General features: G+C 35.7%; 1 protein-coding gene across 14 annotated transcripts in view; it reads right to left on the reverse strand.

Annotated features, from left to right (window-relative positions):
- Positions 1–27012, reverse strand: part of CDC42BPA (CDC42 binding protein kinase alpha) — a 322438-nt gene that overhangs the window by 179203 nt on the left and 116223 nt on the right. For all 14 annotated transcript variants that reach the window (XM_007167184.2, XM_007167178.2, XM_007167177.2 and 11 more), the window contains exon 5: positions 16239–16387. In XM_007167184.2, the coding sequence (XP_007167246.2) occupies positions 16239–16387 (149 nt within the window). The remainder of the gene's footprint in view (positions 1–16238; positions 16388–27012) is intronic.

Here is a 27012-nt window from a genome sequence, read left to right on the forward strand (position 1 = left end):
ACCATAACAATATGAAATTACTTTAAAATGTATTTATATACTGTTATGTTATGTAGGCACTTCTGTCTTCATTGGAATCTATTTGTTTCAAAATTTATACTTATTCACTTGACTTTTTTTGATAAATACAATACCATATTGTAAAAGTTAACACATCTCTTGAAACAAGTAATTAAAGCACATAGTCATTAATGAGTCACAGATTTTTCTGGATCAGCAAGTAAAACAACTAATTGCCACATACTAAAGAGATGCTCAAAATGAAAAGAATATAAACAAGATGAAAGAAATTCACAGGAATATGGCTACTAAAGCCTGGTATACTTGTATTTTACATGCAAAGTAAATTTCAAGGCAAAAAAGAAAAGCACCCTTAGTGATGACAAGGACCTCTAAATCATGACTAAAAGAAAATTATTTCACCAGTAACATATAACAAGTAAATTTGTAATACTTCACTTCCCTAAGGAAAAAGGAAGTGAGGGAGGATGCCGTTATGACTATATAGTTCTTCCCTTCTCGCCTCACCTCCCTACCAGATGCAAAGTCCCAGAACCAGGGCTCCAACTGTAGGTGCCAGAAGCAAGGATAATTCCTAAGAAGGAATTCTAGCCTTTAAACCTTAATGTCAGTACTCCTAAGGGCCTGATAAGGTGAGTCGTGCCATCATTCCATCTAGTAAAACCAAGGCTGGCAGGGAATACTGCTGGATTGCTTGGTGGTTGAGATAGCCCACTATTTCTGTATCTATGCAACCCTACACTGCATCAATGCATTGAGATGGAGGCACTTGCTAGACTAGTATTGCTGCTGTCAATTTGGACCAGCACAGTGGTCAAACCTAACATTCTTTCCAAAGGACCAAAAGTTTGGGCAAAACTAAGTGACAAATAGAGAGAAGGAAAAGTAACAGCTAAGGATAAAAGAATGAATAAATGGGTTATGCAATAAGGGAAATCCACTATTATTATATTGATGCTCTGTGAGAGGCTCAGAGCAAGATATGATATTGTCTTGGGAGATTGGGATTGACATATATACACTAATACGTATAAAATGGATAACTAATAAGAACCTGCTGTATAAAAAAATAAATAAAATAAAATTCAAAAATTCAAAAAAGATATGATATTGTCTCTTAGCTCAGTTACACCAAATACCAGAATGGGTGAAGCCGTACGTTGCTGAAACAACTGCCTGCCTTCGGAACCTGGCATGATCAAATGGAATTCTGCGCACCTGAGTGGCATCACTCTGGGAGACAATGTAGTCATATGAAATGATGATGGACTAGATGGCTGATGAGTCGGTGGGACACGGGTAACATGCCAGCATCTTCTGACTCCCCACACTGCCATACGGTGTTAACACTGGCCTTGCTGATAAGATTCAACCACATTATGTGAACAGGCCTTTTGATAATAGTGATATTAATAATTAAATGTACTGGGAGATTTAGTTAAAGCCTCCTCAGGACCTAATAAAATGATCAGCCGGAGGAAGAACTAGATTTCGTTAACCATCAGCTAGTCTCTATGCTAAACAGTTCTGCACAAGTTTATCATATGGTACAAATAACAATAGATCAAAGGGGAAAAACAAGCAATTAAAATAGTAGTACAAAAATATGAGAATGTATGTAATGGCCTTATAAGATGAATTAGTGGTTTCTTTAAATTTATCCCTACCCAACACTGTACTCCTCCAAATGACAGACATATTCACTATGATACTATTGCTGTGTCCATCCTATAAATGCTACACTAAATGTAATACCAAAAAAAAATTATCATTTTGTTGTAAGAGAGCCTTGGCTAAAGGCCAGGAAGTAGCCTGTACAGTGAAGAACTAATCTTACCCAATGAGAGGTCTGGCCTTTGCTGCAGCTGCTGGGAGGTGATCTCTAGGTTCTTGGAATATCATGCCTAATAGGAGTATCTTTGTCTGGGGCCTTGAGCCACCAAACAGATTGACAATGTAATCTATGATGGATATAATTTATTTGGGCCATGTAGTATCAGTTTTATCTCCGAAAGGGACTGGAAACTAAAGGGATCATCCCAACCTCAGGGAAGGGCTGGAGACTGAAGATCAGTCCTGCAGGCAGTATGTGACTGAGCAACCCCCAAAACTCTGGAAACCAAACGCTCAGGTGAGTTTCCTCGGTTGGCAATACTCCATTCATACTGTCTCATGGATGCCGGGAAAGTAATGCTGCCCTAATTTCACAAGGAGAACAGGAGAGAAGCTCTGGGTTTCGTACTTCTCCTGAAATCTGCCTTGTGCACATCTTCTCTTAGGTGGTTTTAATCTGTACCCTTTCCATGTAATAAACTGTAACTGGAGGTAGAACAGCTTTCAGTGAGTCCTGTTGAGTCCTTCTCGCAAATTATTAAAACTAAAAGTGGTTTTGGGGATGCCCCGAACCTGTAATTGGTGTCAGAAGTAAGGGTAGTCTTTTGAGACTGTTCCTTTTAACTGTGAAGTTGGCCCAAATTCCTTGCAGTTACTGAAATACCAAATGCACTGTAATATGATGACTATCTTTATATAAAATGATCCCTGTAACGGTGCACATCCCAACTTCACCTACAACTCTAGTTTGACAATTTCTAACTATAAAATTATCTATTCTTTAGTAATTTCAAGATATTATACAAATACCTCCTCCATTAGCAGCATCAAAAATTCTAGTTTTCAGGGCTTCCCTGGTGGCGCAGTGGTTGAGAATCCGCCTGCCAATGCACGGGACACGGGTTCGAGCCCTGGTCTGGGAGGATCCCACATGCCGCGGAGCAACTAGGCCCGTGAGCCACAACTACTGAGCCTGCGCGTCTGGAGCCTGTGCTCCGCAACAAGAGAGGCCGCGATAGTGAGACGCCCGCGCACCGCAATGAAGAGTAGCCCCCCGCTCGCCGCAGCAAGAGAAAGGCCTCGCACAGAAACGAAGACCCAACACAGCCAAAAATAAATAAATAAATAAATAAAATTAAAAAAAAAATTCTAGTTTTCAAATGAGACTCAGGACTGTGGGGGACTGAAGGGAGTTTTATCTTAGCGTCAGGCTTCAAAGTTTTTCTATCTCATTGTAAAAGTGTAATGATTTTACATATACCAAGAGAATAACAGACAAATCATACCACAAATCCAAGCTTAAAGAGACGCAATCCGCCTGAAGCCCTTGTGGAGGCTGAGCACATACCTATCCTTCATAAAATCTTATGGGATAAGGGATAAAAAACTCTTTAGAATTGAATTCTGTGTTATTTCCCTCAACACTTCTATTAAAATAGGTTGGATCCATTTCCTGTAATGCATCAGTACACTTTACCCAAGAGTTAACCATATTATATAAAACAGTACTAACATTAAGTAGATGAGGTTAATAAAAACTGTAATCATAAATCTTGACTATTGAATAAATTCCATGAGGAAAAAGTACGAGTTATGAGGAAATCCATGAATAACAAGTGAATTATTTTTTGCCTTTTATTTTTGGACTAGGGTAAGGAGAGAATACTTCAAAAAACATACTTTCCATCCTAAGAATTTATTTAAGCCAGTACTTAATGTTTAAAACAAACACAGCAAAGCACACATACTCCATTACGTTCCACAAAACCGACCTAATTTGCCTTCAGAGACAGATTCTATCCAACAAAAAGTTAGGGTGCCTGAGACCTTAGGATCCTTGTCTGATCTAAAATGTGAGCATTTTTACATGAATAAGCTATACCAAGTAAAACAAGTAAAGGTAAGCATGAAAAACATGAAAACATAATGACAACTTCTGCTCATTAGTTATTTTTTCCTGGTTTAGGTTCTTTACTTTTAATTGCAAGTTCTATCTCATGATTCTTTACTCGTACCTATATTTTGCCAGTGTTTTATTGTATGCATTTTAAACTACCTAAATCCATTATGGAATGAGGTGAGAAAGAAAGGAATAAATTAAATGACTAGATACATAACTACACTATGAGGAAATACAATCCAGCGGGTACTACACAATAACTGATGTAACTCTTTTTTAAGCCTATGTGTAGTCTAAATAATAGATGCAACAGTTACTGTTCCTAAAATATGACTTGACAATGGGAATGCTATGTTGCAGCAACCTATTAACCCATAACCCAGTAAGAAGACCTTGAAAAAAACACAAGGTTCCCTGTCTAGAGGAAGAAAACCTCCAGAGATACATAATAAAATATATCCACTGAATACATTACATGAAAACATCACAGTCTCTGCCTTCCTCTAGTGGAAAAATGAGGCAAATATAAAAATAAATAAGTAATTTGATAATGTACACTATCCTATACCTTAACAAAGCATGTAACAAATTACAAAGTGATCATTCATTACACATATTCTTTATATTAGTTCATTTGCATATATATATTTGTTTACATTAGTTCATCCGTACCATCCTCAGGAATGTGATGTGCCTTGAGTGAGTCTATATCCCATAATTGGGTTGAGTATAGTGGACCCTTTAGATATGAAAACTCATGTCTTTTAGCTCTATAGATGCTTTCAAGACTACTTCATTATCCTTTCTATTAATTGATTACAAGGTGCTAAGTGTGATTTTCTTTGAATTTATATTGTTTTGGTGCTGCAATTGTTGATTCTATAAATTCATGTATTTCTCCAAAGTTGAGAAGTTTAGGGCTGTTCCTAAACTTCTGTTCCCTCCCTGCTCTCTTTCTGGGACTCCAATTATATATATGATAGATCTTTTTATTCACCTTTATTTTTTCAATCTTTTCATCTCTGTTCTTCATAGGATACTTCCACTGATCTATATTCAATTTCACTGACTTTTTCCTATAAACCTCCTTTTGATATTGAAACCACTCAGTGAATTTTTATTAGAGATACTGTATTTTTCTGCTCTGTAAGTCCCATTGGTTCTTTTATATTATCTATTTCATTGCAGAGATTTTCCATCATTCATTCATTTCAAACGTGTTTTCCTTTACTTTGTGGAGTATATTTAAAGTAAGTCCTTCTTTAAAGGTTTTGTCTGATAATTCTTAGTCCTAATGACTCTTCAGGTAGATAAGTCAACTATTTTTTCTCTTGAGACTGAATCATAATTTCCTGATAGATTAATTTGGGGTTGTATCGTGTGCACTGTGATGTTATGTCATGTACACTCTGAGTTCTATCAAAAATCTCTGGAAAATGTTAGCGTTTTAGTTTTAAGAGACAGTCAACCTGGTTGAGACAACACAACTGAACCTCAAAAATACTAAGCTAAGTGAAATAAGGCAGTCAAACAAGACATGTTATATGATTTCATTTATATTAAATGTCCAGAACAGGCAAATCTATGCAAATAGAAAGTAGATTAATGGTTGCTTAGGGCTGGGGAAATAGGGGAATATGGAGGTGAGAACTTAAAGGTATGGGGTTTCTTTTTTTTTTTTAAGAATTTATTTATTTATTTACTTATTTATTTATTTTTTGGCTGTGTTGGGTCTTCATTGCTGCGCACAGGCTTTCTCTAGTTGTGGTGAGCAGGAGCTACTCTTCGTTGCAGTGAGCAGGCTTCTCATTGCTGTGGCTTCTGTTGTTGCAGAGCACTGGCTCTAGACATGCAGGCTTCAGTAGCTGTGGCTCATGGGCTCTAGAGCGCAGGCTCAGTAGTTGTGGTGCACAGGCTTAGTTGCTCCACGGCATGTGGGATCTTCCCGGACCAGGGCTCAAACCCGTGTCCCCTGCATTGGCAGGTGGATTCTTTTTTTTTTTTTTGGCAGGTGGATTCTTAACCACTGTGCCACCAGGGAATCCCCTGGGGTTTCTTTTTGAAGTGATGAAAATGGTTTAAAGTGGGCTGAGGTGCACAGAGTTCCCAAGATGGTGGAGTAGGAAGACCCTGAGCTCACCTCCTCTCATGGGCAAATCAAAATCACAACTATTTATAGAACAATTATTGATGCAAAACTGGAACCTACCAGAAAAGATCACTACAACTAAAGATATAAAGAAGGAACCACAATGAGTCGGGTAGGAGAGGCGGAGTCATGGTATAGCAAAGACCCGTATCTCAGGGTGACTGACACACAAACGGGAGGGTAATTACAATTGCAGAGGTTCTCCCCAAGGAGCGAGGGGTCTGAGCCCCTCATTGGGCTCCTGAGCCCAGGAGTCCCGTATTGGGAAGAGGAGCCCCCAGAATGTTTAGCCTTGAAGGCCAGTGGGTCTTACTTTTGGGAGACCAGAGGGCTGTGGGAAATACAGATTCTATTCTTAAAGGGCACACACAAAATCTCACATTCTCCAGGACCCAGGGCAGAAGCAGTAATCTGAAAGGAGCCTGGGTCAGACCTACCTGCTGATCTTGGAGAGTCTCCTGGAGAGGCAGGAAGTGACTGAAACTTCACTCTGGGGACTTAGACACTGGCAGCAGCCAATTTGGGGAGCTCCATTCTACCACGTGGACACTAGTGCTGGCAAGCACCATTTTGGAATCCTCCCTCTAGCTTATTAGCCCCAGGATCCAGTCCTACTCACTAGCAGGCTGACACAAGCTTTGGGACACCCTGTACCCCACAGCCAGCTGCGTCAGGAGCCAGCCCCACCCACAGCAGTCCGACACCGGCTCTGGTACCTCTAGCTCTGCTGCCAGACCCCAGGACCCAGCTCGGCCCACCAGTGGGCCAGCATTAACCCCAGGACCTGGCTCCACCTACCAGTGGGTGAGCAACAGCTCTGGAATTGCCTAGACCCAGACCCCACCCAACGAGCCAGCACTAGCCCTGGGGCCCCCTGGAGTTCTACAGCCAGCTGCCTTGTGACCTGACCCCACCAACCATGCCTACAAGACCATCCACAGTATTCAGCCCACCACAACAGAAGGATCCACACAGCCCACATAGGGGCACCCCTACAGCATATAGCTCTGGTGACCAAAGGGGAGTCACATAGGACATCTCCTACAGAAGGCCACTTCTCCAAGGTTGGGAAATATAACTAACCTCCCAGATACATAGAAACAAAGACAGCGAATTAGGCAAATTGAGGTGACAAGAGGAACATGTTCCAAATGAAGAAACAAGATAAAATGCCAGAAGAATTAAGCAAAGTGTAGACAGGCAATCTTCCCAAGAAAGAGTTCAAGGATGAACTCTTTCTCTCAACAAACAAAATGAACTCTTTATTCCCAACAAACAAAAGTCTAGGACCAGATGTCTTCACACGTGAATTCTACCAAATATTTAAAGAAGAGTTAACACCTGCACTTCTCAAATTATTCCAAAACACTGAAGAGGAAGGAAGACTTCCTCTACATCCTACAGGGCCAGCATCATCCTGATACTAAAACCAGACAACAATATCACAAAAAAAGAAAACTACAGGCCAATGTCACTGATGAACATAGACATAAAAATTCCCAACAAAATATTAGTTAATCATATCCAGCAACACATTAAAAGGATCATATACCATGGTCAAGTGGGTTTTATCACAGGGATGCAAGGATGGTCCAATATCTGCAAATCAAAGTGATATACCACATTAACAAATTGAAGAACAAAAATCATATGATGAGCTCAACAGATGCAGAAAAAGCTTTTGACAAAATTCAACACCGATTTATAATAAAAACTCTCCACAAAGAGGGCACAGAGGGAATATGCCTCAACATAATAAAGGCCATATATGATAGGTCCACAGCTAACATCATACTCAGTGGTGAAAAGCTGAAAGCATTTCCCGTAAGATCACGGACATGACAAGGATGCCCACTCTTGCCATTTTTACTCAATATAATATTAGAAGTCCTAGCCACAGCAATCAGACAAGAAAAAGAAATAAAAAGGATTTGAATTGGAAGGGAAGAAGTAAAACTGTCACTTTTTGCAGATGACATGATACTGTACATAGAAAATCCTAAGAACACCACCAAGAAACTACTAGAGTTCATCAATGAATTTGGTAAAGTTACAGGATACAAAATTAATTTACAGAAATCTGTTGCATTTCCATACACTAACAACAAACTGTCAGAAAGAGAAATTAAGGAAACAATCCCATTTACAATCTCATCAGAAGAATAAAATACCTGGGAATAAACCTAACTAAGGCAGTAAAAGACCTGTACTCAGAAAACTATAAGATATTGATGAAAGAAACTGAAGACAACACAAACAGATGGAAAGATATACTGTATTCATGGAGTGGAAGAATATCGTAAAAATGACCATACTATGCAAGCCAATCTACAGATTCAATGCAATCACTATCAACATACCCATGGCATTTTTCACAGAACTAGAACAACTTAAAATTTGTATGGAAACACAAAAGGCAAAGGCAAAGGCAATAAAAGCAAAAATAAACAAATGGGATCTAATTAGATTTAAAAGCATTTGCACAGCAAAGGAAATTTGACAGAATGAAAAGACAACCTACTGAATGGGAGAAAATATTTCACCAAAACTGATATGAGCAATAAGGGGTTAATATCCAAAATATATAAACAGCTCATGCAACTCAATATCAAGAAAACAAACAACCCAATTTAAAAGGGGGCATAAGACCCAAATACACATTTTTCCAAAGAAGACATACAGATGGCCAACAGGCACAAAAGAAATGCTCAACATCATTAATCAGCAGAGAAATGCAAATTAAAACCACAATGAAATAATCACCTCACACCTGTCAGGATGGATAACATCAAAAAGACCACAAATAACACATGTTGGCAAGGATGTGGAGAAAAGGGAACCCTCATACACTGTTGGCGGGAATGTAAACTGGTACAGCCACTGTGGAAAACAGTGTGGATGTTCCTCAAAAAGCTAAAAATAGAACTATCCTATAATCCAGCAAGTCCATGCCTGGGTATGTATCTGAAGAAAACAAAAACACTAATTTGAAAAGATACATGCACCCCGATGTTCACAGCAGCATTATTTACAATAGCCAAAATACAGACACAACCTAATTGTCTATCAACAGATAAATGGATAAAGATGTGGTATACACACACACACACACACACACACACACACACAATGGAATACTATTCAGCCATTAAAAAGAGTGAAATTTTGCCATTTGCAACAACATGGATGGACCTGGAGTGTATCGTGCTTAGTGAAATAAGTCAGACAAAGACAGATACTGTATGTTATCACTTATATGTGGAATCTAAAAAATAAATGAATGAATATAACAAAAAAGAAACAGACTCACAGATATAGAGAACAAACTAGTAGTTACCAGTGGAGGTGGGGGGTAAGATGGGGTAGGGGATTAAGAGATAAAAACTACTATGTATAAAATAAATAAACTACAAGGATATATTGTACAGCACAGGGACTACAGCCAATATTTTATAATAACCACAAATAGAGTATAATCTATAAAAACTATGAATCACTATTTTGTACACATGAAACTAATATAATATTGTAAATCAATTATACTTCAATTAAAGAAATTTTTAAATATAAAAATTGACTGAGGAGATAGTTGCACTTACCTGTGAATATAGTAAAAACCACTGTATACTTTAAAAGACTGACTAGTATGATATGTGATTTATATCTCAATAAAGCTGTTAAAGAAGATTATTTATAAATTTAATCTCACAGCAATTTTTACAAAGATCCCCTGAATACCACTGGCAAGTTATACAAAAAAACAGAGATCATTCTTTCCTAAGGGTGAAAAAAGTTTGGAAAAAAAATCATATGAAGCAGCAATACAACAATGATTTCAAATGTTAATTATCAAAGATAATATCTAGTGCAATTATGAGTAGAGCCAACAAAAGTTTGTGATTTTTATATCATTTTTTTTAAATTGCCTTTGAAGGGTTTAAAATGGAGAGGGAATTCTCCATTTTTTTAAACTGCTTTAAAAGTTTAGTCTACCATGATCTGACTATATGGATACCTATTTTCACTAAGAACTTAAAAGAATTTTTTTCCTTTTGCAAAATGATAAGTGCTCCATAATAAAGGAAATTATCTCTGCAGATTATGTACACATATCTAATTCTCTCTAGAAGTATACAACCTTAAAGTGTTGTATACTTTATAATATCATTGATGTTTGTAACAGAACAATCTGCCAACCATCAAAGACCTTCCCTTCTCAATCAAAGTAGTTTCTAGCAAGGTACTTCTAGTTTGGAGGCAAAATGTGCAGTACTCTTAAAATGGTGTTATAGAAAACTACACTAGAAACAGAAATCAAGGTAAGGGCTTAGTCCCTGAAGGACACAGGGTATCAGCAGGTGACATTTTGATTATCTATGTACAGTATCTATATGGTACTGAAAAACACCATAAGAGTCCTCATCTTTCCATTTTTGTCATCTGAAACTAAACCGCAAGAAAATCAAACACAATATTTGTAATTAGATCAATCAGATTGTTGTTCTAGTGGGATTGTGTGTCTTTCATTATTAGCATTTTTGAAGTTGTAGCTGACAACTTGAACACAAAGTCTACTGCTGAGTTTAGTTTTAGCATATTTATTTAGAAATAAGTTGGGTTTTCTTTCAACCTATAATTAGGGCTTACTTTACCATAACCCAGTATTTGGCACACACTTTAATCAACCTGAGTCAGATACACCCAATGATGCTGTGTAGTTGTTAGAAATAACCTCTATTCACAAATTTTGCATATAAGCAAATAAATGATTGAAAAGAGAGGACATACCCTGAAAATGCAAACTGCTTATTCAGCAAATAAAAAATGGAAATGCTGGCATTTCAAACTTTAAGGTGAAAATTAAAGTGCACCTATGGCAAAGTCTAAAATCTGAATTGAGAGATAACTGAAAAGAAGATATTTTATGACTGCCAAAATAGCATTTCAATAAATGCAGGGGGGAAAAAACCATTTTGTTAAAAGCATAGGGAAAAACGGACATGCTTTTATGATGCTGATATTTTTTGATACAGTTGACCCTTGAACAACATTTGGTTTGAACTGGGTGGGTCTACTTACACATGACCTTTTTAAAATAGTAAATATTACAGATGGAGGAACCTCAAATATAGCGGAACCAAGGATAAGGGTGGAACTAAGGATACAGAGGGCAGACTATAAAGTTATAGGTGGATTTTCAAATGCATGAGTGTTGGCATCCTAACTCCCACATTGTTCAAGAGTAACCTGTGTTGTATTTTTCTAAGTATTCAAGTGCTATCTTTAACATTAAAATAATGATAATATATTACTTCTGAACCTTAATGGTCATTCTCTGTGTATCGTGTTTACTTTGGTTCTCCTTCCTTAGTTAAGCTAATTCAATCTCTTGAAATGTCTTCTTCCTATCACATACATGGCTTTTTCCAAGAGGTCTTCCTGATTCACTTGTTCGCCTAACTTATTTATTCTTTTATTTTACATCTCCACAATGTTTAGTATACAACTTTACTACTTTTTTTAACCTGGTTTTGTCATCATTTAATTGCTCTCTATTATTACAGTTAAATTTATCCACATAACTTCTCAAAATGAGGGGGTATTTCTTTCATTTCTGTTGTCTCACCCAAGAAAGTAGCTAGAACACTGGGAAAACAGTACTGATTGAACAAAACTTTCATGATGAATGAATTTACAAAATTAAAAATTTGTCCAAGTTGGGTACAACTATGAAGCATAAGTATTTTGTTAAACATCTTCTTTCAAAAGACAATAAATTGAAAGTAAAGAGCATATTATATTACTTAACATAAAAGCAAGGGATATCTTACAGCTGCCCCCACTGCCACCTCCAACACCCGGGACAGAAATATCCACAGGAAAAAGAGATTATTAAATGTTTGCTTGAAATGTGTCACCTAGGACATTAATGTAATTAAATATAAAGGAAAGATGATTTACTTTTATTTCCCATAAGCCACCTTCATCTACACTCTAATTATTTTCCTCCTAACCTCTGGCTGTTCCTTCTTAGTTTGCTTCCTTGACTATTCCTACTCCACCCAGTCTCCAAAAACTGGAGCTCTTCAGGGCTCAGTCCTGGATCCTCTTCAATACTGACTCTGTTTCACAGAGTGAACTCAGCTTATCCCATGATTTGCGTATCATCTATATGTTAATGGCACCCACATACTTGAATTACAGGTACCAGCCTTACCGGCGGTAAGAAAAATCACTTCCTGGCAGGCCAGGAGCCTAGGCAAATCTGTCAGTCTTGAGGAGTTCACCAAAGTTTATAAGAATTGCATATGTAACATAAAGAATTTCTTGGGTTTGGTTTCCAGACTTCAGAAGAGCAAGTAATCAAATTCCTTTTTTCCTTAAAATCTTATTATTTTGAAATTATTGCAGACTCAAAGCAAATTGCAAAAACAGTACAATGAGTCCCATGTACCCTTCTACCCAGCTCCCCCCCTTACTCCCTATAACATATTAGAGCTGTAGCACAATAGTAAAATAAGGAAACCGACACCTGTACTGTACATTAATGTTAGATTATAGACCTTTGTCAGTTTCCATCCTTTGTTTCAACCTTCGTGTATGTGTATGTAGTTCCATGCAATTTTTTCCCACTCACAGATTTGTGTAACTTCTACCACAATCAAGATACACAACTGTTCCATCACCACAAAAAAGAACTCCCTCTTGCTGCCTTTTTGGCCATGCAGTGCAGCATGTGGGATCTTAGTTCCTTGACCAGGGATCGAACCCATGCCTCCTGTAGTGGAAGCGTGGTGTCTTAACCACTGGACCACTAGGGAATTCCCTCATGCTGCCTTTTTATATTCCCTCTCACTCCCCACACTCTTCCCTGCCCCTCTCCCCTGGAAACCATTAATCTGTCCTCTATCTCTGTAGTTTTGGTATTTCAAGAATGTTACATAAATGGAATCATACAATATGTAACATTTTGAGTTTTAGTTCTTTTCACTAAGCATAACGCCCTTAAGGTCCATCCAGGTTGCTGCATGCATCAGTAATTCATTCCTTTTTATTGTTGAGTAATAATCCATTACATGGATATACCAGAGTTTGTTCAACCATCACCCACTGAAGGGCATCTAGGCTGTTTCCAGCATTTTGCTATCACAAATAAAGGTGCTATGAACATTCATGTACAGGTTCTTCTGTGAATATAAGTTTTAATTTTTCTGGGATAAATACCTTAAAATGTAATTGCTGGGTCACATAGTAAGTACATGTTTAATTTTTTTTTAAACTTTCAAACTGTTTTCCAGAGTAGCTGTACACATTCTTATCAGCAATGTGTGAGAGAGCTACTTTCTCTGCATATCAGCATTTAGTATTATCACTACTTTTTATTTTAGCTATTCTAATACCTTCTCTTTGATATCTCATTGTAGTTTTAATCTGCATTTTTCTAATGGCTAATGATGTTGAACATCTTTTCATGTGCTTAGTTGACATCTCTATCTCCCTTTGGGTGAAAGGTCCGTTCATGTCTTTTGTCCATTTTATAATTGGATTGTTCAAGATTTTTAAATTCTGTTTTGAGAGGTTTTTTTAACATATTCTACATATAAGGCCTTCGTCAGATATGTGGTTTGCAAATATTTTCTCCCCTTCTATAGCTTGCCTTTTTATCTTCTTACCAGAATCTTATGTAGAACACGTTTTTAATTTTGATGAAGTCCACTTCACTAGTTTTTGTTTTAGGGACCATGTTTTTGGTGTCATATCTAAAAACTCCTTACCAAACCCAAAGTCCAGAAGATGTTCTCCAATGTTTTCTTCTAAAACTTTTATACTTTTACACCGTACATTTAAACCAATAATCCATTTTGAATTATTTTTTTGTATTTGTGTGAGGTTTAGGGAAGTTTGGTTTTTTTGCCTATTATTCTAGCCCAATTGTTGAAGACTATGTTTCCTCCACTGAACTGCTTTTGCAACTTTGTCAAAATCAATTGGGAGTTATTTGTGTTAGTCTCTGTCTGGGTCCTCTATTTTGTCTAGTGATCTATGCGTTTATTCCTCCACCATTACCAGAGTCTTGCTTAAGCTTAAGATAGTGATATAGTAAGTCTTAATATCAGGTAGAGTGATTCTTCCTAATTTATTCTCCTTTTTCAAAATCATTTTAGCTACTTTAGTCGTTGCCTTTCCATATACACATTAAAATAAGCTTGTTTTTATCTTTAAAAAAATCTTCACTACTCTAAACAAAATTTTTATTTATGTCTTGTGTTTTGTGTCCCCACACAGACTGGAAGCATCTTCAGTGTCAGGACTGTATGCTATACTTACCTAAAATTTCACATAGTTTAGCACAATGCTATTTATAAAAGAGGACTCAATAAATATTTCCTCAGTAAAGCATTTGCTGAAAATATTCTATCCAGAAAATGGGAATCACATTTTAAGAAGCGCATCGATGCATCAGAACATGTCCACTGACAGGCAAAAGGAAAGACAAGAAGGGAGGGAGAAGAAGTGTGGGAGTGGTCACAGGCTAAGTGTGTGTGTGTGTGTGTGTGTGTGTGTGTGTGTGTGTGTGTGTGTGTACACATGTGTGAGACAGTGGGAGAGAAAATGTGTATGTCAATTTTGATAAGAGACACTATAAATGTATAGATGTTTAACCTAAAGAAGAGATGACTTCAGAAGGCATGGTGACTATAAGATAAACTAGATTATTATATGTGGCTCTGAAGGCAAAAGTAGGACCAATGATTAAGAGAAAAAGAAATTCAGCTTAACATAAAGTAAGATTCTATAACATTGGAGCTGTCCAACAATGGAATAAATAGGATTCATTTAACATGAAGTACCTTGTAAAATTAGAGGTACTCAAGCAGCACTCAGGGCTGAAATGGATTACAATCCACATTTCAATATCGGAAAGATAGTTGTTACCCAGAATGCTGTGTTGAGAAGAATTTTAAGACTGCATATAGAGTCAGTGGGAAGGAGTCCTGTGATCAGTTAAGAATATTTGTCACAGCCTGGCAGAAGGGAGGGTAACAGAAATACCTCATATTTACTATCTCTAATCTAGATGAATTATTTTCAGAAATAATCAGTCCTTGTTGCGAATTTAGATGTGAACTGAGTAAGGTTTCTCTAAACTCCACAAGTCTAAGACTAGCATTCTTTAAATGTTCAATAAAGTGACTTTTTAAAGTATTTTTAAATGACAATCCTCAGCTAGGATCTTGGCTTACTGCTTAAGCAACAAAACAGCACGTTGGCTTCTCATCCAAATAATTCACTCTTGAGACAACAATACCATCTTAAAAACTGCATTGTGCTTTACAGTTTTCAAAGTATGTTCATGTTTTTGCTTTCAAGAAAATTTGTGACTATCAGATATCGACAGAGAAAAGCATGTGAATAGGAAAAGTCAAACTGAGATCTGAAAAATACAAAATATTTTAACCAAAATATTCTTCTTTTAATAATGTCCTAAAACTTTACTACTAATTAAATCAATCAGCATAAGATACCCAAATCTTAAAAAAAACCAACTCTGAAACAGAAAATTTTTCTTCTTCCAACATTCTTGCTCTTCACAGAGATTACTCTCATTACCCACAACTCAAAAAGAAACAGTCATTGCTGTCTTGGAGCCTAAGTTATCACAAGTGAGGTCAGTAGACCAGCAGGGGCAGGAACCGCAGCAGCAGCATCGCCTGGGAAGGTGTTAGAGATGCCAAGTCCCCAGACCCATCCAACCTACGCAATCAGAAACTCTGGAGTTTTAACAGCCCTCCATATGATTCTGATGCATGCAAACTATGGTCTTAGAAAATGGTTGTTTCTTTCCAACATGCCAGGATCCCTTCCCTTTCCCTGCTTCTCCTTAGCGTCTCTTTACTCTTTCTCACATTTTGCACAACCCAAAGATTTTCTCATTTGAGTGATTAATTCACCAATAACTTTGTGAGGATTTCCTACTTTCTTTCTTTTTAAAATGTGAGACTGCCTTTTAAACCATCCAATAAGTTTTAACATTTTTTACTACACATAAATTATTACGAGATGTTTACATAGACAGAGATTTTTAATATGTGTCAACAGGCATAAGAACAAACCTACACAAAAATCATTTTGTAGATGGCCTGCTTTTTCTTCATTCCATCTTAAACGGTATACAAAATAACACATTTGTAGGAAATTTTTTAAATAAATCATTATACCTGTCAAACAGTTTACAAAGAAGAAATTATTCCATGGCCATCAAAATCACCACTTTCTTACAGAAACATCTTTTTGACATTTATACAATGCACTCCTTCACTGCATCTTACTCACCTGTGTACATAATGCAGTTGATGAACTGAATCAATTGCTATCACCATCTCAGCCAAGTAAAATCGAGCCATATCTTCAGGCAATCTATCTTCAAATTTGCTTAGTAGAGTAAGCAAATCCCCACCAACATAATAATCCATAACCAGGTACTGAGAATGAAAAATAAAATGTACTCAATAAATAAGGGTGAAAAAACAATGTATCTAATGTAAACCAAGGTCAAATAGCACTGGGTCAAATACTTTTGTTGTTAATTAACAAGGAGCTGGGTAAGATGATCGGCAGCAGTCACTTGTAAGTCTTGAAAATTTCATAAACCAGTTAATAAATCTTCTAAAAACTGGGGCAGGAAACAATATAGGATTAGCATTGCTTTGTTGTTGTTGTTTGCAAAGTAAAAATACGGAAAAGTAACATCATCATCAACTACAACAACAGACCACAGTTTTACCAACATTTCATAGAAGAATAAACATTTAAATTCTCCAAATAAATTTTTAAAACTCAGAATAAGACAGTCATTTACGTTGAATAAATTCATCTTCATCTCACTACATTTTCCTTATTTCATCTTGAACCAATAACAACTTTATTATGACCAGCACTTGGATCAGCATTTGGAAGCCACTGGTATATAAAATATATAGCAATTCTCACCATATGTTTCTCTTCCCATTTCTGATACTGTGCAAGTATCAGAATGGACTTTTCTTAAGTATACATAAACAGAAGCCAACTAATTTTAGATAGGGACTCTTATGGGTATGTGTGTGTGATACTGTGATTTATAATAAGAAATATGTATTTTTTGGAATAGAACAGAGAGTTCCTTAAAACCATTGGAATTTCCTAAGTGACAAGATAAAGGTGTCTTTTGTTATTTATAACAAGTCCCTTTCAACCACACCTAAGTTTATGTTAATGAGGTGACTTTTGGAAGACCCCTAGGAAACCAAAGGATGGGAGCTGGTTGCCAGGGAACCAACCAAGATTAAGGTATTGGAACTTTCAGTCTCACACCCTCACCCCCCAACCCCCGACCTCCAGGGAAAGGGACTGGAAGTTGAATCAATCATCAACGGCCATATGATCCAACAATCCCACTCCTGGGCTTATATCTGGAGAAAATTCTAATTCAAAAAGATACATGTACCCCAATGTTCATAGCAGCACTATTTACAATAGCCAAGACATGGAAGCAACCTAAATGTCCACTGACAGATGAATGGATAAAGAAGATGTGGTATATATATACAATGGAATACCACTAAGCCATAAAAAAGAATAAAATAATGCCATTTGCAGCAACATGGATGGACCTAGAGATTATCATACTAAGTGAAGTAAGTCAGAAAGAGAAAAACAAATACCACAAGATATCACTTATATGTAGAATCTAAAATGTAACACAAATGAACTTATGTTCAAAACAGAAACAGACTCACAGACATAGAAAACAAACTTATACTTACCAAAGGGGAAAGGGGGTGGGAGAAGGATAACTTATGAGTCTGGGATTAGCAGATACAAACTACTATACATAAAATAGATAAACAACAAGGTCCTACTGTACAGCACAGAGAACTATACTCAACATTCTATAATAAGTCATAATAGAAAAGAATATGTATATATATATATATGTATAACTGAATCACTTTGCTGTACACCAGAAACTAACCCAACATTGTAAATCAACTATACTTCAATTAAAAAAAAAATCAATGGCCAATTATTTAATCAATCATGCTTACGTAATGAAGCCTTCATAAAAAACCAGCATGGGGTTTAGATAGTGCCCAGGTTGGCAAACAAGTGGAGGTGCTGGGAGAGTGGTACATTCTTGGAGAGGGCATGAAGCTCCGTGCCCCTTTCCTCATACCTGCCCTACACATTTCTTTCATTGGGCTGTTCCTGAGTTCTGTGAGCTGCTCTAGAAAAGCAACTGAATCAGAGGAGGGGGGTGGTGGAAATCTCTGATCTATAGCCTGTAGGTCAGAAGCACAAGTAACAACATGGACTTTGGACTGGGAAGTATGGGGGGCCATCTTGCAGGACTGAACCCTCAACCTGTGAGATCTGATGCTATCTCCAGATAGATAGTATCAGAATTGAGTTAAATTATAGGACACCCAGCTAGTGTGGGAGAATTGCTTGATGTGTGGAAAACCCACACATCTAATGTCAGAAGTGAAGTACTGTGCAGAGAGTACTGTGTGTAGTGTAAATAAAAACAACAGAGTGTTCCTTTACAGTGTGTGTATACCAAAAAAGAAAAAACAAGGAGTATACACCAAAATATTGACAGCGATTATCTCTGGGTTGTTAGATTACAGACTATGTCATAGCTTTTTGTTATTTTCTGGATTGCTTTATAAACATGTATTACATATACCTGTGTATATTATGTTATGTCATGTCATGTCATGTCATACAGTGCGTGAAAACTAGACAAAGTGGAAAGATGGACTTTGTAGTCAGAGAGACCTGTATTCAAATTCTGACTATGGGTTATAAGTGGCTTTTGAAAAATTACTTAATTTCTTTGGTACTTTACTTTCTCATCTATATAACTACAATAATGATACCTTCTTCAGAGTATAGCACTTAGCATGATGGTTAGTAAATAGAATATATTTAGAATGTCAGTTATAATGTCTTAAAGTTCAGGTGATTTTATTACAGAATGGAGTTATTATTTCAAGGATATTACCAAGTAATATCTTATTGACATTAAGAGTTAAAGAGTCTTGGGCTTCCCTGGTGGCACAGTGGTTGAGAATCTGCCTGCCAATGCAGGGGACACGGGTTCGAGCCCTGGTCTGGGAAGATCCCACATGCCGTGGAGCAACTAGGCCCGTGAGCCACAATTACTGAGCCTGCGCGTCTGGAGCCTGTGCTCTGCAACAAGAGAGGCCGCGATAATGAGAAGCCCGTGCACCGCGATGAAGAGTGGCCCCCACTTGCCGCAACTAGAGAAAGCCCTCGCACAGAAACAAAGACCCAACACAGCCATAAATAAATAATTAAATAATTAAATAATTTTTTTTTAAAAAGTGTTAAAGAGTCGAGAAAATTCACATTCTTATTACTATACATTAGAACTACAAGCATGGGCAATTTTGTAAATAAAAGAAACTTATTTCATGTTTTAAATCCTTGAAAGTTAGGGCAACAATGTATTTCAAATCCTGGTCTATGGTTTACTTGCTATATTTACTAGGCCTAATGTTTAACAGTCTCTGTCAAGAAGATTAGAACAAAATAATTTAATGTAATAAAATTTTGTTAACATAAACATGTTGCTAGAATTGGCAATGGATGTAGAGAAGAAATCCACAGCTCTTACTTTAAAAAGAAGTACTTTGAGTATAGTAGCAAACACAGAAAGTTTTCAAACAAAAAAACAAGTCTACTATTAAAATTGGAATCTAATATTTATATATAGAAAGTCATATAACATAACTCATTTCTTCAATAAACATTTACTAGGTCCCAATCAGGATTTTTTTTGGTACCAAACAGAGGATAAAGAGATCAAAGGCTTCTACATCAAAGGCTTTCCTCTCTTGAAAGTGTACTCTATTCTCGCCATACCAGACTCCTAAGGTCTGAGTACACCATCTATCAATAAACTGCTAAAAAATAATCATCTCAACATTTTTGCCACCCACGGTCACCATTTAAAACTTAGGCTCCTTGAGTCATCATCTATCTTCTACTTTCATCCACATACTGCTATGTGCTTCCCTTAATAAACCCATGGATCCCTTCACTTCCAACCTTTCAGTGTGCCTTACTGAACCTCTTCTACAGTAAACAAACGTCCTTGAGATAGAATAAAAAATTATGAATACATAAATATTCCTAGTTTTCCTTTCCTGCTGCCTGCTAAACAATGCTCTGGCTTTGCCTACTCACATTCTTTCCCCACCTTGTCCTCAGAGGTAAAGTAGCTGCAGTTAAGACAGAATTCAGCAATCGGGAGAAGCCAAGAAGCAGAAAACACAAAAGAAGATTCTCAAGAGAAAAGCAATGAGTTGAAAATGAACTATACTTGCAATAGGATTTTAGTGTTAGGGAGACAAAAATGCATCCAGAAAGGCAAACAAGTAATAACCTCACATAGGAAAAAAGCCCCTTTTCCTCTATAACATATCTCAATGAATGTCTCTAAGTCATTCTTTTATGTTTTTCCTTTGTTCACTACAACATTCAACTAAATCATCAAGGTCTTGTTGAGTCTACTCCCTACTAAATCTCTGTGAAGTCCATCTACTTCTATCCCTACCCACTACCAACAATCCTAACCCAGGCTCCTGGCCTCTCGACTATATTACTACTACAAGTTTAAGACCAAAGTGAATAGCTTTCTATAATATATTTTATTCTGTAGATAATTTTCTTGGGAATGGAAAATAGAATCCAGAACAAGAAAGGGACAAATAAATTCATTTACTAATTCCACAGATATTTATATATAAGAACCTACTATTGCTAACAATATACTAATGCAATGGAGATACTACAATAAATTAGACATAATTCTTGCCTTCATGGTATTTACAATCTAATGAAGAAGAAAACATAAATTAATGGGCAATTTCAGTGTAATATAAATCTTTGACAGGGATAAGAAGAGGGTATTGCTGCAGGCTCTTAAAGGAAAAGAACCCAACCTTTTAATCAGGTTCATTCATTCATTTGTCTGAAATTTATTTTTATACAAGGTATGAAGACTATTTTCTTATATACAGAGAGTCAATTATCTAAAACAAGTAGTTAAATATTCCATTCCTTCCCCCAGTTTAATTGAAATGCCCCCTCATTGTATTTTAAGATGCTAATACACTTGGATCTGCTCCTGGGCACTCTATTCTGCTACAGTTGTCTATTTCTATATCAATATCATATTGTTCTCATTGACTAATTAGTAAAATTTAATGTCCAGCAGGACAACTTCTTACTTATAGACTACCTTTAAAATATTACTCAATATGGCAAAAGCGTCTTTAAACAAGTTTAAGAAAACCATAGACTGAGAGGCAATATTCATAAGACATGTCAAGGAGATAATAATCCTAACATAAAGAGGTCCTACCAGTTGTTAAGAAGAGGGCAAGCAATCCAACAAAACTAGGTTGAGGCTATTAACAGGCTATTTCCTCACATAAGAGGAAACGCAATTAGCCAATTAATATTGGGCTGGCCAACAAATTCGTTCGGTTAGTGAATACGTTGTCCCATAGAGTTCTTCGTGAAAGTGAAAAATGTCTTTTATTTTTACTTAAAACTGAATGAACTTGTTGGCCAAACCAATACATAGTCAAAACCAAAGCAACAAAGAGATATCTTTCACCAATTAGATTAGCAAAATGATCATTACTGTTTTGGAGAAAGTGACTTAAAACAACACTGCTTTTTTGGAAGGTGATAAACTGCAACTATTTGGGAAAGTAATTTCACAGTATCTACTGAATTTTAAAAGGTGCATACCCCTTGATCTAGCATTTCCACTCTTAGGAATATAGTCAATTAAAATAAAAGCTCCAATGTGTAAGGCATATGGGCAAGTCTGTTTACTGGACAGCACTGTTGATAACTGGAACAAATAAGAAAATATGAATAGAGATCAACAAGAAAACTGTTAAATGGATCCATTCAACATATCCATTCTATGAAATATGATACTGTTGCCCAAAAGAAAAATTAAATATATATGCCCATGAGATATTTTAAGCAACAACAGCAAGCTGCAGAGTAATATATACTTTGTAATCCCATTTTTATAAAAAGGAAGAAAATATACATACACACACAAACATACAATTATACAAAGCGTAAAAAATGAAAGGATACAGCAAAGTTAACATTAGTTACCTCAAGAGGGTGAAATGAAAGATGAAGGTAAGGACTATTAACTTTTTAATGTATATAGATCTCTGTATTGTAGAGAGGAAAAGATCTAGTCAAATCGAAGTTGACCAATGGAGTATAGTTCTGCAAAAGGCCAAAGGTGATGGAGTCAAAGGGAAAGGTTGATAGGAATAATCCTAAATATAAAGATATACCTCATCCACATTGAGAAAAAAGATAAGAACAGGCCCAAATATGGATAAATTTGTATACGGGGGAAGGATGAAAGGAAATGCTGAGGTCAGAGCACAGAAAGTTAAGAAAGTTCATGCTTGAGTAACCAATGGCTTTCATTTTCTCCAGGAAGTAGGAGTTATAGAATGAGGGTGCAGGAATATTTGTATAATGTCCCTATACTGGAGATAGGGATCATAACTGTTATTCCTGCTTTATGGCTATGTAATAAGAGACAATAAAGATAAATGATTTGCCCAAACATTACATTAAAGAGTAGGAAAGCCAGAACTCAGAGTTCTTGATCTTTGATCAGTTTCCTTCTTACTCAAATTAAAGAAAGTCAGTGTTCAGTAAAAAAGCTGACAATATCCATGACATAAAAGAGTATGTGCTAAGCACCAGAATAACAAATAAGAAATTAAGGATACAGGCTGAGTCCTCAGAAATCTTGTATCCCTCCAAAATACACAGATCTCTAGGTGTAGATATACACATCAGAAAATTTTCAACTCTGAATTTCTAAAAAATCTCTAATTCAAAGTTTGTGCTTTTTAAGGAACTACATTCCAAGGAAAGAATGCTAAAGCATGTGAAAACATACAATAAATAGATTGTGTCCAGAGAAAAAACATTTCACAGAACAGATATGCTTTTAGAAGTCTCCTTACGGAGAATACCAAACTCCTTTAGTCATCTTGCTGTCACATGAAGAGATTAATAGTCAATCCTTAGAGCCCCACCTTTTATTTATCCCTCCTAGCCCTTTTTTTTTCACTCTTACAAAAATACCTTTCTAATAATTTCTATCTCCAGCACAAACTGGATTCCTGTAAAGAATTTAAAGTTCATACGACTAATTACAATTTAGTATTTAAATATCTTTCATCCTCTAATCAGTTTACAAATGCTAATTCAAAAAGCAAAATTTTTGCTTTAAATATTTTCCTGTTTTTTTTCTTCCTCAAACATAAAATAATAGGAAACAGTGAATAAGAAAATGTGAGGAAAAAAGAAATTTTCATTGATTTGTAATATTCTAAATGATATCTAAGTGATAAGAAGTTTATGTGTCCATATAGATGCAACTAAGTAGGTTTGTATTTAATGAGTTTTTCTTAAGGAAAAAATGTTCTAATCACATCTTAATATCATTCATTAAATTATGCAAGTTCTTCCTAAACAAATAAAATGCACATATGCTATGACCATATATTTTTTCATAAACTGGCTATAGTGATATTTGAGCATATTACAAATGAAAGTCAAATTATTTACCACAGCTTCCTTGAATTGTATAGCTCTGTAAATCATGTTACTTATTTGACTGCTTTAGGGCTACTAGGGTTAAAAGTTATTTTGGAAAATAACTATGTATAATAAAATTTCTTTTTGGGTATCTAAAACAAGGTTTGTCAACATTTTTAAATGATTTTATTTTCTTATTTTCATGAATATTCAAAAGAAAATCTTTGATGATAACAAGACAATTTAAGACTTCTGACTCTTGAGACTAATATACCATGAAGGTTTCCCTAAACTAAAGAAAAACTGGTAGTTTACAGGAGAGCTGACTACTAGAGTATTTCAGTCCTCCTCCAGTTATTGTGGAATTTTAATTCTAATATAATTAATGGCTGATATATACACACAATTTCTTAGAAATGTCTTTGAAAAAGAAATATTAATCCTAATCTCAAATGCAAAGAGCAGAGATAAGACTAAATAACTCAGAGGAGAGAGAATGATAAGTCAGGCATTTATTCATGGAAAATTAGGCAAAATTTTGCTATATAAAATTTGGCATTTGGACATTTTATTTCTGTATCTATATATATTTCTATACTTATAGCAAAATGTAGATTTTTAAGCAATCCATAAATATACAGTGTTATATCTATCTACCATAGAATTCATTGTCATAGTGGATTTTAGTCCTTATCCAAAAACTTCTGAAAAGTCATCATGATAAACTGTTATAATTTTGCTAAGCAAATAATTGGCATGTGTTTGATTGACTCTTAATTTTGCTGACAAATCTATGCAGATTATATTTGTACTGATACATTCATCCCTAAAATTTCATATAAGTATGGTAAATTCAAGTCAAATATTCCATTCAATTTAACAACTGAGCAACTAAGATGTGCAAAGCTCTATGTTATGACTTTTAAACAATTCTGACTATAACCCACAAAAATAATATGGTTTATATGATTATTCAGTAACCATTATAAAAGAAATGTCATGAAACGATATTTACTCTTACTATTTGAACTCTGTCATTTTCTAGTCTATTTAATTTCTTAAATGCTGGTGCAACCTACTAAATTGATTTTATGACTCACAATTTGAAGTTTGAAAAACACTTTTATACTCTGGAAGCATGTACAGGGTACAAAGACAAGTAATGACCCTGTTTGAACACCTGAACCTGGCCTGAAATCAGATAAACTTCACGGCTATTAAGTTACATTAACCTCTAATTATATTTTAGCTAAAGATAGCAGGGTTCATGTCATCTATTTAAAAATTTTTTAAGTTATACCAAAAAAATCAAAGATGTATACATACATAGGTTAATCATATAATAGCAGTACTAAAAAATGTAAAGCTAAAATGAAATAAAGATGAATTCAAATTGGGAATTCTGGAAATACTGTTAAGATGCAGAATTTGAGTACAATTCTAAAGTATTAGCTAGACTTCAACAGGACTAGTGGAAGGAAGAGGAAGGAGTGGCACTAGTATGAAAGATATCATGGACAATAAAAACAAAGACGAAAAGTAAACGAGTACAGAGAATGCTCAAGAATGGAGGGTATTCCCTCCACTGAGGCTGAAACAGAGAATTTGGGCAGGCACAATATTTCCAGTCACATCTTTTTATTTACCACTATACTATATTTAACACTATTAATGGTTTTCTCTACCAACTCTCCTTTCAGTTTCCACGGTGCAGTATTTTGATTCTCTTTCTTGCTCTGACCATTTCCACTAGTTTTCTACTTCTTGGGGTGCCCTATCTCCAACTTCTCTAGGCAAACTTGTTTTCTCATTTTACAAGCACTGCTCAGTGATTCTCATTTACTCCTTGTATTCACTGTTACCTACAAAAGGCGTTGGCCAAGTTTTCCTGTAAAGGACCGGAGAGTAAATACTTTAGGCTTGGCAGGCCAAGAGGCAAAATCAAGGATATTATATAGGTACATATATAATAAGAGAGAAAACAAATTTCCACACATTTCATTAGCAAAATGCAAAATATAATAATGATAATTGAATACAATTTTTGTAACATGTACTACTAATGAGAAAATGTAATTCTTTTGTGGGGAGAGGGGAATAGAACAGTTTGCTTAACTGGGCTCAAAGTTAGTATTCCCTAACATCAAAAACCTACTGCAAATGTAAATCTGCCTCTGTATTGAGATTCTACATATTTCATCTGTGAAACTCTATTCACAAAGATAGGTACTGCCAAATACTCGTATCAGTTCATGAGTATGTAATTTTGATTGAGCATATTCCTCTACTTGAAATGCATTTATAGAATGCTATTAAAATTTTCTCCTGATTCTTGTGTATAAGTATGTCATTACTGCGGATTAACCACTTCTAACTGAAATTTAGGTGGAAGTTCTCAACTGCCCAGTTAAATGGATGTTGAACTACAAACATTTGCTTTGCACTTGCATCAAGTTCCAAAAATTGCTGCTAAAACTGTAGTTTGAGCTCAAAAGATCTATCGGCTGCAAATCTATGTGGAAATGGAGATCTCACTCCTTTTTACTTTTGACAGCATGGGAAGTAGATACAGCAGCTTGACATTACTTGTGATTCAAACAATGTCAGTTGTCAAAATGACTTCACCATAGCATAGTTTTGCTTATAAGTGTTGTTTTGCCTTGTAATTTTATTTTAAATTTATTTTTAAAACATATCAAGTCTACAGGAAAAGCTAATTTCCAGGCCTTTTCAATACTTCATAATAATGATTGAGGGTGGGGTTTTTTGTTCAGAAATATTTCAATCGGTCCTTTGTTCAAAATATCGCGATAAAACGTTACCACTGCAAAACCAGTGAATGGCTGTATGGTACAGCAAGAATGTTTAACTTTGATTTCTGATAAAAATCCATGGAAATGATAATAGTTGTTTCCAAAAAACTGAATGAAGCGCAACGTTGATACTACTGGTTCAACACATGATAGATTCAAATATTTGCTGCAAACTACCTGCTGATTAATAAGACAACATCTACATGCTTCAAGCAACTAATATTTTCATATGATTTGTAAATCTGTTGAAATAAGCCTTTTCCTGCTCATACATATTTTTACCACTCTCAATTGTAATATGTTTTAGCAGATTCTAATTCAGGTTGTACCAAATCAGTGTTTTCTCAACTTCTTTGAAAATAATATGACTGTAATGATTCCACACAAGATATTCACAGAGGCTAACTCCTCAGCTATTTCAAACTCAAACACTGACTCCTCAAGTAACAAGGACTGAGCAGAATCAGCACCATCTTTCAACTCAAGAGTCAAAGAAACCCTCTCAATGTGACAGGAAATGATTATTTCCCTGGTTTTAAAATCCACCATTGATGCTGCTCCCATTGTCCTGGATTCTTGAAGCAACTGTTCTCACCAAAAGGCTAATAGTCTTAGACAAGTTT

The sequence above is a fragment of the Balaenoptera acutorostrata genome, chromosome 1, assembly GCF_949987535.1.
Source record: "Balaenoptera acutorostrata chromosome 1, mBalAcu1.1, whole genome shotgun sequence".
Taxonomy (NCBI): domain Eukaryota; kingdom Metazoa; phylum Chordata; class Mammalia; order Artiodactyla; family Balaenopteridae; genus Balaenoptera; species Balaenoptera acutorostrata.